This window comes from Amblyraja radiata, chromosome 11 (assembly GCF_010909765.2).
Source record: "Amblyraja radiata isolate CabotCenter1 chromosome 11, sAmbRad1.1.pri, whole genome shotgun sequence".
NCBI classification, from domain to species: Eukaryota; Metazoa; Chordata; class Chondrichthyes; order Rajiformes; family Rajidae; genus Amblyraja; species Amblyraja radiata.
In genome coordinates, this window is record NC_045966.1 from 56,574,686 (window position 1) to 56,588,825 (window position 14,140).

At 44.0% G+C, this 14,140-nt stretch overlaps 1 protein-coding gene across 1 annotated transcript in view; it reads left to right on the forward strand.

Annotated features, from left to right (window-relative positions):
* Positions 1 to 4,923: 4,923 nt before the first annotated feature.
* The window catches only part of LOC116978665 (matrix metalloproteinase-21-like), a 34,949-nt gene continuing 25,732 nt past the window's right edge, over positions 4,924 to 14,140 (forward strand). The window contains exons 1-2 of the mRNA XM_033029964.1: positions 4,924 to 5,137; positions 9,587 to 10,265. Coding sequence (XP_032885855.1) covers positions 4,976 to 5,137; positions 9,587 to 10,265 — 841 coding nt within the window. The 5' untranslated portion in view covers positions 4,924 to 4,975. The remainder of the gene's footprint in view (positions 5,138 to 9,586; positions 10,266 to 14,140) is intronic.

Here is a 14,140-nt window from a genome sequence, read left to right on the forward strand (position 1 = left end):
GATTGAGGGGGGATCTTATAGAAACTTACAAAATTCTTAAGGGGTTGGACAGGCTAGATGCAGAAAGATTGTTCCCGATGTTGGGGAAGTCCAGAACAAGGGGTCACAGTTTAAGGATAAGGGGGAAATCTTTTAGGACCGAGATGAGGAAAACATTTTTCACACAGAGAGTGGTGAATCTCTGGAATTCTCTGCCACAGAAGGTAGTTGAGGCCAGTTCATTGGCTATATTTAAGAGGGAGTTAGATGTGGCCCTTGTGGCTAAAGGGATCAGGGGGTATGGAGAGAAGGCAGGTACAGGATACTGAGTTGGATGATCAGCCATGATCATATTGAATGGCGGTGCAGGCTCAAAGGGCCGAATGGCCTACTCCTGCACCTATTTTCTATGTTTCTATGTTTCTATGTTTCTTCCACTCACTTTATTTATTTTTTGTTCCTCATTCGGTATCAAAGTCACCAAGTTGAATTCACATCTTTTTTCTGCCTTTGCTCTAAATTCATCTGATTAGCAAATGAAACACATGGATATCCCATCACTCAGCAGGCCACATATTGCCAATAACCTTTTCTGTCCATAATCAACTCAGCAGGTTACAAGGAAAAGCATGTTTTAGCTTTAAATTGAGGGGTGTAGATTTAATCAGGCACACTATGATGTCCCACTGCCACTCTGGCTAAATTCTCACCTCTGAATATCAAAGACTTTACTTTCAAAGAATGTTAATCTTTCTTTCCATAAATCTCCTTGCAGAAGTAAAATAGAATTAGGGTAGTTAAGGTAGACACAAAATGCTGGAGTAACTCAGATGGGACAGGCAGCATCTCTGGACAGAAGGAATGGCTGACGTTTCGGGTCGAGACCCAGCATTTTGTGTCTATCTTCGGTGTAAACCAGCATCTGCAGTTCTTTCCTACACATTTAGTGTAGTGAAGATCAGCTCAGTCTTGATGGGCTGAAGGGGCTGCTCTTGTGATCTGTGACACTACAACTCTACATTTAAATGAATGAATGATAGTTTATTATGACATTCACAGTGAGATTCTTTGTTTTGCCACTCAAGGTATGCAAAGAGCTGCCACGTAAAGGGCATCGATCAAGTTACAAAGTATTCCATTTAGTTCCCAGTGGTCCACCTTTGATCTCAGCACCCCCTCCCCCACGCCCCCAAGCCGAAGCACTCTTTGCTAAATCACATTTCAAAAAAGTAAAAACTCTATCTGTGCAGACATTGCCAATCTTGTCCTGCATAAAACGGATCCGTCCCTGAATTTATAGGGCTGGACGCGCTGAGATTCATCATGTGGTTTAGAACCAAATCGTATTACTTAAATGTTGCTGTGTTTAAGGAGTGAAGGGACTGATTTATTTTCATGCAGAATACAACTCTGATACAGAAGACCATATCGGGTCTAGCTCACTGGATTTGTCAAAGCTTGTGATTCCCATTCTCACTGACTGCTTGCCCCTGTGTTTGAAAATTCTTCAGAAGGACACAAAGAGTTGGAGTAACTCAGCAGACTAGGCAGCAATACTGGAAAACATAGATGGATGACGTTTTCAGACGAGACCCATCTTCAGACTGATTGTAGGGGGGAGGGGGGGGGGGAGAGAAGAAAGCTGGGATGGGTAGAGGCAGGACAAAACAAAGGCAGGTAATAGGTGGACATAAGCGGGGGGGGGGGGGGGTATTAATAAGCAGATAGTTGGAACAAAGGTCAGAGATAAGAGCAGAAGGTGTGAGACACATTTGAAGAATTGTGGATTGGGAGGCTAGAGAAAGGAAAGTAGTCGTGGTGGGGTAGAGGGGAGAAAAGGGTGGAAGTTCAGGTGAGGCAATGGGGTGGGAAGAGGGGAGGAAGAAAGATGGAGAGGAAGGGGGAGGGGGAGTAAGTTGGGGGGGGGAGTTGAAGAGGGGGGGAGCTGTTGAAGGTTACATGGATTGCAGGATTTAATGTCCTTCTTCTCATTGTGGAAGCACCACACACAGTGTGCAAAATTAGAGCACATGGTATTTGGGGTATGGTGTTGGCATGGGTAGAGAACTGGTTGGCAAAGAGTAGGAATTAATGGATCCTTTTCAGAATGGTAGGCAGTGACTAGTGGGGTGCCACTAGGATCAGTGCTGGGATCCCAGTTATTTACAATATATATTAATGATTTGAGACAAGGAAATTAAATGTGACATCTCCAAGATAGCAGATGACACAAAGCTGTGTGGCAGTGTGAGCTGCGAAGAAGCTGCTATGATGGTGGAAGGTGACTTGGATATGTTGGGTGAGTGGGCAGATGCATGGCAGATGCGGTATAATGTGGATAAATGTGAGGTTATCCACTTTGGTGGGAAGGACAGGAAGGCAGATTATTATCTGAATGGTGTCCGATTAGGAAACGGGGAGGTGTAACGAGACCTAGGTGTGTTTGTACATCAATCACTGAAAGTAAGCATGCCGGTACAGCAGGCAGTGAAGAAAGCTAATGGTATGTTGGCCTTCATTACAAGAGGATTTGAGTTTAGGAGCAAGGAGGTCCAACTGCAGTTGTACAGGGCCCTGGTGAGACCACACCTGGAGTATTGTGTGCAATTTTGGTCTCCTAATTTGAGGAAGGACATTATTGCTATTGACGGAGTGCAGCATAGGTTCACCAGGTTAATTCCCGAGATGGCAGGACTGACATATGATGAAAAAATGTGTCAACTGGGCTTGTATTCACTGAAATTTAGGATGAGAGGAGATTTTATAGAAACATATATAATTCTTGAAGGATTGGACAGGCTATAGACAATAGACAATAGACAATAGGTGCAGGAGTAGGCCTTTCGGCCCTTTGCCAGCACCACCATTCAATGTGATCATGGCTGATCATCCCCAATCAGTACCCCATTCCTGCCTTCTCCCCATATCCCCTGATTCCGCTATTTTTAAGAGCACTATCTAGCTCTCTCTTGAAAGCATCCAGAGAACCTGCCTCCACCGCCCTCTGAGGCTAGATGCAGGAAAAATGTTCTCGATGTTGGGAGAGTCCAGAACCAGGGGTCACAGTTTAAGAATTAAGGGTATGCCTTATGTTGAGATGAGGAAAATCTTTTTCACGCAGAGAGTTGTGAATCTGTGCATTCTCTGCCACAGAAGGCAGTGGAGGTCAATTCACTGGATGTTTTCAAGAGAAAGTTAGATTTACTATAGCTCTTTGGGCTAAAGGAATCAAGGGATATGAAGAAAAAGCAGGAATGGGGTACTGATTTTAGATGATCAGCCATGATCATATTGAATGGCAGTGCTGCCTCGAAAGGCCAAACGTCCTACTCCTGTACCTATTTTTCTATGTTTCTATGTTTTCTTTCCTTTCTCCAGTTTGATCTTTCAGCTTCTAGCTATTCTCATCGAGTTCTTTCTGCACAACACTCCCACAACCTCCATGTTCCTTCTCCCCCCCACCAACCTCCAACAATGCCACCATATCAACCCACGTCCCATACCCTCCATCCCCCACACTCTGCTGCTCTTTCTAAGTCTCCAAATTCAACCACAAAGACTACTCTATAACCAACTTTCCAATTAGACCCTACCAACTGCCTGCACCAGGGTCATTTATAATAGATCCTATAGAGATGTATAAAATCATGAGAGGAATAGATCGGGTAGATGCACAGAGTCTCTTGTCCCAAGTAGGTGAATCGAGGACAAGAGGACATAGGTTTAAGGTGAAGGGGAAAAGATTTAATAGGAAACTGAAGTGGGCGGATGTGCGCGTGTGCGGAGCTCTTCTAGAGTGTGCGCATGTGCAGGACATTTCTAGAGTGTGCGCATGCGCAGGACATTTCCGGAGTGTGCGCATGTGCGAAGTATTTCGGGCGGGAAAAGCCTGCGGAATCAGCCATGTTTGCCAGACGTTTCTGAGTTTGTGTATTGCAGAAATACGTTGCTTAAAGCTTAAATAAAGTTAAGTTAATTACGAGTAGTGAAAGTTTCATTTATCTCACAACAATTTAAGCAACTTATTTCTGCAATACACAAACTGAATTGATAACACTAATCGAGAACTTCCTCCGTCAGCTCCGTCACTTCTTGATAACACTAATCGGGAACTTCCGCCAACACTTCCAGCATCCTCTATGGAAACTTCTACAAGAAATTCTAAAATTGAAAATCTAAATAACAATATGAGTGAAGTTGATGACCAAGCAATATATCTACCCCCAGCTATTGAAACACCGGTATCTCCTGAGGCTCCAGTGCTGCGATGGCAGAAATAAATTGCTTAAAGCTTAAATAAAGTTAAGTTAATTACGAGTAGTGAAAGTTTCATTTATCTCACAACAGAAACTGAGGGGTAACTTTTTCACACAAAGGGTGGTGGGTGTATGGGTCAAGCTGCCAGGGGAGGTAGTTGAGGCTGGGACTATCCCAACATTTAACAGTGAGGTGGGACGAGTGTAGCTGGGACATGTTGGTCGGTGTGGGCAAGTTGGACCGATGGATCTGTTTCTACACTGCATCACGCCACTCACCTCTTGTCTTGTCCCATAGTTCCTAAATACCCCTTCAACCCCTCGTCCAGATTAAAGGTTCCTTTGCCAGTTCAATTGTTGTCGCAGGAGATGCAGAATTAATTATGCCATCTTGTGGTATTCGCTGCAAGTAATGGCACGTTCTACATTATTTTAAAACTATCCAATTGCAATTTGCTGGATTTCAACAGAAAGAATCAAAGCAAACAAGAACAGGTATTGAGTTTCCTCTGCGAAGGTGTATGAAGGGTGCGCTATAAAGGTTTTTTCTTTCAGCCTGTGAGTTTTAATCATCGCTGTCTGTCTGCCAGTCCAAGACTGTGGGTGGGGTCTGGCCAAGCGTCACCAGATGGGAGGGAAGGAGGGAGTGCGGAATCATTCTTAAAAACCCAGCCTCTGACACCAGGTGCCAGGAGAAGTCTCCACGAGTCGGGAGAGCCAGACGTCCTGGGGCTAGAGGGATGCGGCTGCCCAGTACCCTCATACCTGTGGCTGTTTTGCTTTGCTCCACCGTGCTGATCCCTGGCGGAGGAGGTGAGCCGGTCTTCGGGAGAAGGGATCATTCCGACGCAAACCGCAACAACTGGCTTGCTCCCCGCATCGTCACCACTCAAACAGCAGAGGTGAGAGAACTCCTCCCCACCCTGCTTTTATGGCAGGCGACTCAGCCCAGCAGAACACAAGCTCTGATCATTTGTTTTAAAACTGTTCTTGCTGCTGAGTTTGGCATCGGTCTCTATGATCTGCTTTATTGTCTCTGCTCTTTGCTTGACGCTCCTTGACTCAGTAAGCTGTCGGTCTGTAACCGCATCGACCCACTTCCAGTTTTGTGTTATCCACATGTTGTAGGGTCACACAGCATGGAAATAGGCCCTTCGGCCCCACTGACTCCATGCTGACTACCAAGGGCCCTTTACGTGTATGGTATTGGGGACCAGGCAGGGGGTTGAAATTATACTGCAATAGGCGAACAAAATCAAAAGTTTATGCCCTATAGTTGTCTGTTTGCAATCGGTTCATAATGGCTGTCAAGTTTTATGTGATCTCTTCCCACTTCCTAACACTTTTGAATCTTACTTTACAATTTATTTTGTTCCCCTATGGATTTCGGATGCAGATTTCAGAGTTGCAATTCACTTTCAGGCAAACCCAGCAAACTCTGGGCCGCGGGGCTCCCTCTCCTGCAGATATCCAGGTTCATTTACCTGATTATTGGTCACCCATTGGTATGATAGCCACAGGCAAGCAACTGAAGCTATCACACCTGACAGTTCCCTCGCCCCAAAGGCAGATCACGGAAACCATTTGACAAGCAACGACAAATAGGCAGGCAGGCAATCTCTCCTTCTTGGGATATAGTCACTGTGAGCACCCTTATGCCCATATTACATCTAATATTTGTTTGGCCTGACTTAACGAGTATAAACCCCAACATCACAACAAAAATGGATTCCCTGTCAATTATGCAAACACCTCAAAGAGATGATCCAATTTCAATAATTGTGGGATTGCAAGCCGTTTAAGGAAACCTTTCTCATAGTTTAAACCTCTATGTATCGGTGTCATTTAGTTAATATATCTTTTCCGAGGTGAATAAATCAATCCCGAAGTGCAGTATCCTCAAACTAAGCAAAGTACTTCAGAATAAGAGCTCCTTAAAGCTGCATCCATATCCTGCAGAGATGCTGTCTGACCCATTGAGTGACTCCAGCATTTTGTGTTCTACACAGGATTCCAGCAACTGCAGGACATTGTGTGGCCATCCAGACTTGTTTGATTTAGTACCAGCTTAGATGGAGCAATTACCCAATAAACTAGAGATCAATCCATGAGTTGATCGATAAGACCCCAGTGACATTGACATGCTGAATTAATTATTCAAGGTTTAAAAAAACAACCTATTTGGGAGTCTGCTGTACCTTTTTTTATATATCAGGCAAGCTCATCCCCCCCTGGCTGGAGAATGACTTCCATGATGGGAAGAATCTCAGAGAAGGCCAAAATGTACAACGGTTGCAATTACTTCAGCCCAATAGTCACTTTCCCTTGCTGGTCTCTGATATCTTTGAGAAGGTGTTGCTCCTTTTCATGGAGCTCCCTCCCCCCAACAGCTGTTTACCTGTCCACTACCGGCCTCGATTGGTGTGGAACGATTAAGTGGCTTGCCATGGCCATTTCTGAGGATCACATATTTGCCTAGCTGGCTATCGGCTAGAATGGCTCGAATAACCCTAGTGCAGGGCACGAATTACAGGATTCCTTCCTTCAAAGGAGAGATCAATTTCTACAACAATTCCCTGGCTTTACAGTCACCATTGTCAGCAGCTGCCTTTACTCGAGATTAACATGAATTAAAAAACACCAGCTGCAGATTTGAACAATGCCTCCATGTTATTTTGAAAACATGGTCCATTAAATCACCAATTGTGCCACCTTACCTTATGAGCATGAGATAGTAGTTGAAGCTTTTTCATGCCTAAGATCAAAGGACTTAATATGGAATTCTACAACTTTGGATAACTTGCTTTTTCTTTGTGCTTGTCCCAGAACAGACAACTTTTACCGGCCATCTTTCAGCTCAGTTTTTCTCTTTCTTTGCTTTGTTTACATAGCCTGTCTCGCAGGGCATGTTCCCACGGACTTACCACAAGCAACACGTTACGCAGACAAAGAAACAATCTGTAGGTAGACACATAAAGCTGGAGTCACTCAGTGGGTCAGACAGCATCTCTGGAGGAAAGGAATAGGTGACGTTTCGGGTCAAGAACAATCTGACTTTGACAGCCCATTTAATGTCACAATAGTCACCCTCAGTCAATGTATCAGAGATATCCCAATTATTCCACCCATCACCTCCTCCCAACCTGCTCCACCACATAAACTAACTTGTTTCCTTCTTTCCCAATTTCAATGAAGGTTATTTGCCTTGAAAAGTTAACTGTTTGACTGTTTCTATCATTTTGCCGATTTAATTTAGGATTGATAGGTTTATGTGGGATCTGGATGATAAAGGCTATGGAACTGAAACATGCAATTAGGTCAGCCTCACAATAATTAAATTGCAGAGTGAGCCATTTTATAACTGAATACCTTTCTTCTTGAGCATAAAGGGGAAGGAAAAGTTATTTGGAATTATATGTTTAAGAAGGAACTGCAGATGCTGGAAAATCAAAGGTAGACAAAAATGCTGGAGAAACTCAGCGGGTGAGGCAGCATCTATGGAGCGAAGGAAATAGGCAATGTTTCGGGTCGAGACCTATATCGTCACTTTTGAAAATCAGGGATAACCTCAGTGGTTCCCTGTGGACTAACTAGGACACATAGAGGCCACTAGACATGATTTGTAAACGGGTTGTGTTAGGTTTCAGATTGATGGTACACTTGGCCTCATTCATGAGTAATCTCCACCATTTCCCCTTGCAAACAAAGTTGCATAGAAATAGAAAGACACAAAAAGCTAGAGTAACTCAGCGGGACAGGCAGCAACTCTGGAGAGAAGGAATGGGTGATGTTTCGGGTCGAGACCCTTTTTCAGACAGAAATTTCTTGCACAGAAATAGAGTGTGATCACCTCAGGAAGAGACATGTACTTCCTCTATTTGTCAGGAAGAGAGATGTACTGCAGGCGTAACAACCCATGGACATTCTCCTGGGCTAAGAGCGGGAGGTTGCTTGGGATAACTGCTCAGAGAGAAACTTCATGTAATTCAGAGAAGCCTGCAATATAAGTGGGTCCTTGTGTGCTTCGTGCCATCCTTTGGACTGAGAGAGAAAGTCTTAATGCTTTTTCCCTGAAGTGACTTTCCCAGCGTGGCTTTGTACCACAAACGAGTTAGTTAGTTGGTTTCAGTTTAATTTATTGTCACATGTACCGAGGTACAGTGAAAAGCTTTTTGTTGTCTGCTATCCAGTCAGCAGAAAGACAATACATGATTACAATCGAGCCATTTACAGTAACTATGAGATGTAACATAAATTAGTGGCAGGCGGCTTGGAATTATCTTGAGACAAGAAAGTTGGGAGTTACAGCGATCCTGACTTCAACTGTGAGAACAATCCAAGCATGGGCAGCACAGTGGTGCAGCTGGAAGAGCTACTGCCTCACACTAGTGCCAGAGACACAGGTTCAATCCTAACCTCAGGTGCTGTCTGAATAGAGTTTGTACATTCTTCCAGTGACCACAGGGTCACAGTTTAAGGATAAGGGGGAAGTCTTTTAGGACCGAGATGAGAAAAACATTTTTCACACAGAGGGTGGTGAATCTGTGGAATTCTCTGCCACAGAAGGTAGTTGAGGCCAGTTCATTGGCCATACTTAAGAGGGAGTTTGATGTGGCCCTTGTGGCTAAAGGGATCAGGGGGTATGGAGAGAAGGCAGGTACAGGATACTGAGTTGTATGATCAGCCATGATCATATTGAATGACAGTGCAGGCTCGAAGGGCCAAATGGCCTACTCCTGCACCTATTTTCTATGTTTCTATGACCACATGCGTTTCCTCCATCTGCTCCGCTTTCCACACACATCCCAAAGACGTATGGGTTTTTAGGTAAATTGACCTCTCCAAATTGCCCTTAGTGTGTAGAGAGTGGATGAGAAAGTGGGACCACATAGAACGAGTGTGAAGGGGTGATCAAGGATTGGCGTGGGCTTTGTGTGTGACAAAGCACCTGTTTCCACGCTGAACTTATCATCTGTCATACCGAAGATAGGCACAAAAAGCTGGAGTAATTCAGTGGGTCAGACAGCATCTCTGGAGAAAAGGAATAGGTGACGTTTCGGGTCGAGACCCTTCTTCAGACCCGACTCGTAAAGTCACCTATTCCTTTTCTCCAGAGATGCAGTTCCTTCCTACACATCTGTCATGTAGAATTTTAATGATGGTTCATGTGGAATTATCTGCCCTAATACTGTGTTTCACGTAAGTAAAACGCATGCCGGGAATTCCAGTGTGCAGATCAACCCGCCCTGTACTAACAAGGGTTAACTTTGTCTTGGCACTCTGTTTACCATCATTTTGTTGAAGCACGATCTAGAGTTAAACGTCACTAACTCGAAAAACTTTCCCTGCAGGAATATTTGAAAAAGTTTGGTTGGGGCCAGCCGGTGGATTGGGAAAACCAAGACACTGGTAAGGACGATGACCCTAAAGAGGAGAACTCTGTTCCAGATGAAGTGCCTCAGATTATGACTGAAGGAATTTTTGGAGAGACCGTCACGAGCAAAACTCCGAAAGAGTCCACCGAAAAGGCTTCTTACCTTCAGAACCTGAAGGAGTTCCAGGAAGCTAATGGACTGAATCCCACTGGCATCCTTGACAATGCCACCCTTGTGGTGATGAACCTGCCTCGCTGTGGTGTCCCCGATAAAATGCTGTTGGAAAACAGCTCCCTGCACAACGCCACCTCACGCAACGAGTCCACCTACAGTAGTTTGGGGAGCACCCGGCCTACCTCTGAGCAGGGGACTGCCAGGAAGAAGCGTTTCCTCGCCCATCTGATGGGGCGTTCCAGACAGAAGAGGGATGGCCTGGATGCCCTGGGAGGAGCGACCACCAGCATGGGCTTCTCAAAGCGAAAGCTGAAATGGCGCCTCATGGACGAAGCGTTCACCATCCAAATGAGCATCGAGCAGCAGAAAAATATCCTGGGCCTGGCTTTCCGAATGTGGAGCGAGGTGACTCCACTGGAGTTCGAGGAGGACATTGTTTCTCTTCCTTCCGACATTGACATCAAACTGGGCTTCGGAACAGGTAAAAAGTAACTCCCACACAGGGGAACGCACGCGTGTATGTTCTAAATGGTGTACGTAGGACCTGCACATGTTGGTTTAAATCTAAGATAGACACAAAATGCTGGAGTAACTCAGCGGGGCAGGCAGCATCTCTGGAGAGAAGGAATGGGTGATGTTTCAGGTCGAGCCTCTTCTTCGGGCTCCATTTCTGGTCAACACCCTTCTTCAGACCCTTCTTCTAAATGGTGTCCCAGATTAAACCAGTGGCCTGTGAATCAGGGTGCCAACATGGGAACTGGAAGAAGGGTGAGAGTGCCTGGGCTACAAAATGGAGTACCAATAAGAGCTCGCTCCACCGCCTGCCCCTGCCTCCTCCGTTCCATTAAATGAACAGCTTCTACCAACTGCCCACTGACCTTTTATATTGTCACTAAAGTGTGGATTTGTTCCCAGTAGATCAGATGCTGGTGGACTTTGGGCATTGTTGATCTTTGGTGTATGATATCATGGTACCAAAGACAGACGCTAAATTCTGGAGTAACTCAGGCAGCATCTCTGGAGAGAAGGAATGGGTGACATTTTGGGTCGAGACCCTTCTCAACCCGAAACGTCACCCATTCCTTCTCCCCAAAGATGCTGCTTGTCCCACTGAGTTACTCCAGCATTTTGTGTCTATCTTCAGTTTAAACCAGCATCTGCAGTCCCTTGCTACAGTTATGGTACCAGTTTGAATTGGCAAATGGAGAAATGTTTGATTACAATAACATGGGAATCGTCAGTATGTAATTTAATGCAGTCATAAAGGCGCTGCTCTACAATGAGTGAGTGCATTAGATGGAATTCGAGCCTTGTTTATGCATGGACTAGGGCACTGGTCAATTCACCTCAGCCCCATTGAGCTAGTTGGACTTTGGCTAAGGAACTGATGCACTACAATGTTGAGAACTACATTCTACACTCTGCATCTTCTCCTTTTCCCTCTCTGGTATTTGATCTTATTGTATCCATGTATGGTCTGTCTGATCTGTTTAGATAGCTTGCAAAACAAAGCTTTTCACTGTACCTCGCTATATGTGACAACAGTAAACCTAAACCTAAGTTCTTCAGCTCCACCTATGTATTTTGATTGAAACTGGAATTCAGTGATTTCTGTTGCACGCAAACATTTGCTTATCTAATGTGAATTTAAAACAAAGAGAACTAAATGCTCCTGCCTGTAAAATCTACTGTCAGCTGACCAAAGAAATATTCAGTTCAGTTCAGTTCAGTTTAGTTTAGTTTATTGTCATGTGTACCGAGGTACAGTGAAAAGCTTTTTGTTGCATGCCAACCAGTCAGCAGAAAGACAATACATGATTACAATCGAGCCATTTACAGTATATAGATACATGAAAAGGGAATAGCATTTAGTGCAAGGTAAAACCAGTAAAGTCTGGTCAAGGATAGTCCGAGGGACATCAAAGAGGTAGATAGTAGTTCAGCACTGCTCTCTTTGAGGAAGTATGTGGCAATAACAGGGAGCTGTGAAGAACGTACAGATCTGTACTTTGCTCCTGCTCACTGCCGCCTCCTCCATCCTTGCTTCATCTCACCCTGCAATGACATCTTACCACTACTTATCATTCTCGAATGATGCACCAGCTTCCTCTGAAGTGATATTCGCACTATTTGCATCAAATTCTCTGGTTGGAGTGAGATCCATATTCTAACAACTGTTTGGACAAAAAAAATTGGATTTGTTTTGTCTGATTTGTACGTATTGCCCTGGCTTTAGTCCCACCCACATCTGGAGCCATTTTCTTGGCCTTCTTTAACTAAGCTCTTCTTAATATTGAAAACCTTTGGCTGCCAAGACCCAGCATTGATATCCCTGGGGGCATATTAATGATAAATTATGTGTTTTCAATTTCCTATTGTTTTGCTGCTGCTATCATTTCCGTGGCAATGCAGTTAAATGATTCAACCATTTAAAGCTGAGACAAGCCACAGGTCCTTTGACTGCACTGTAACCACAGAACAGAGACTTCAACACTTCCTACACCTTTTCTGAAAAGTGGTGCCAAAATAGTACTAACTGTGAAGTCTGTTTTATAATGTCATACCCAGCTTGCCTGGAGACTGGTTTTGAACCTGATTTAAACTATTTTGATGAAGGACCCTTTGCTGGTGAAAAAAGAATGACAACCCATTAGTCTTGGCTCGATTCCAACACAATTTCTCTAGGTGTAAATCTAGGGTCTAATCCACTGCCCCACCCATTAACTCTAATTTGGCACACGATACATTCTTCTCCTCTGGCAATTTCCCAAAATGTAATGGCGGTGTAAGAATTATTTGGATTGTAGTCAAATAAGGATATAAATAGCAACTGAAACAACATTATGATGCATAATAATAATAATTGTGTTCTGATAATAGTCTTGTGGCTAACAATTGTCCATCAGACACCAGATATCGCTATTTGTTACAATCTTTATAAAAAAAAGATACCAGGTCATTTAGCTTGGATTCACCTGACCTACAGTCTGAAATTTGCGAGCAGATTACTGACCTGAAATAGATCCCAGTTATTTACTCTCAGCAACAAAGACTGGATTCCCAAGGGGACTATTCAGACACTGACTTTAAAGTGACAACCTCAATTAGCAGTTAAACAAGCTCCTGGAGCGACATTACAGGTAATTAACTCTTGCCTAATATTTTGTCTTTTTGTGTTAGAAAGATTATTCAAAAAAAAATTAATTTGGTCTTAAAGAATGAGTATTGCTACGAAAGCCATGTCTAATATCGGAAGCAAATTTGTTAAAATATATTGTCCAAGTGCACGTCACAAAGGATATTGAAATAAAACTTTCCTCTAAATGAGTATCATTGAATAATGTCAAGTTATTTTAGATTTCCAGCCCACGAGAATTTTTGAGTGTAAGTTTCACGTATTCTGTTTATAATTACATAGAGATAGACCCCATTGAATTCATGCCAACCACCAGGGGCCATTTTTACACAAATCCTACCCAAACTCATTTTATTGCCCACACATTTTAGTTCAGTTTAGTTTTGAGATACAGCGCAGAAACAGGCCCTTCAGCCCAGCGGGTTCGTACCGACCACTAACACTAGGGATAATTTACATTCATACCAGCCCAATTAACCTACAAACCTGTATGTCCTTGGGGTGTGGGAGGAAATCAAAGATCTCAGAGAAAACCCACGCAGGTCACGGGGAGAAGGTACAAACTCCGTACAGATAAGCAGCGGTAGTCAGGATCGAACCCGGGTCTCTGGTGCTGTAAGGCAGTAGATCTACTGCTATGCCACTGTGCTGCCCAAGTCCCTCTAGATGTCCAATCAACTCCCCCTTGATTCTACCACCCACCTATGCCCTAGGGCAAATTTACAGTTCAAATGTAACCAGCCAACTCACTCATCTTTGGGATGTGGAGGAAAGCAAGGCAGAACCCCAGAGGGGAGAACATGCAAACTCCACCAGACAGCATTCAAGGTCAGGATTGTGGACGGTGAGGCAGCAGCTCGACTAGATGCGCCAATGTTAAGAGCTGCTAATGTTGCGCAAGGATCGCGTTTAATTGCTAATCAAGTCTGTCTCTTTGAAGCATCCCTCATAGAAATAGATAACAAGTGGCTTAAAAATATATGCTATCGTATATAGGAAAGAAATGATGTGAAGGATTTTTAAAGGAATCTTTCATCATCCCTGCACTACCCAAACAGTTCACAACCGATGAATTGCTTCAGATGTGTAGCAGCTGTGTGCTGGAGGAAATGCAGCAAATAATATGTCCAGAAAGCGATCATAAATGGAAATGGGATAAATGACCAGGCAGTGTGACTTTAACTTTGGTGGACGATGGATAAATAATGCAAGGACACTAG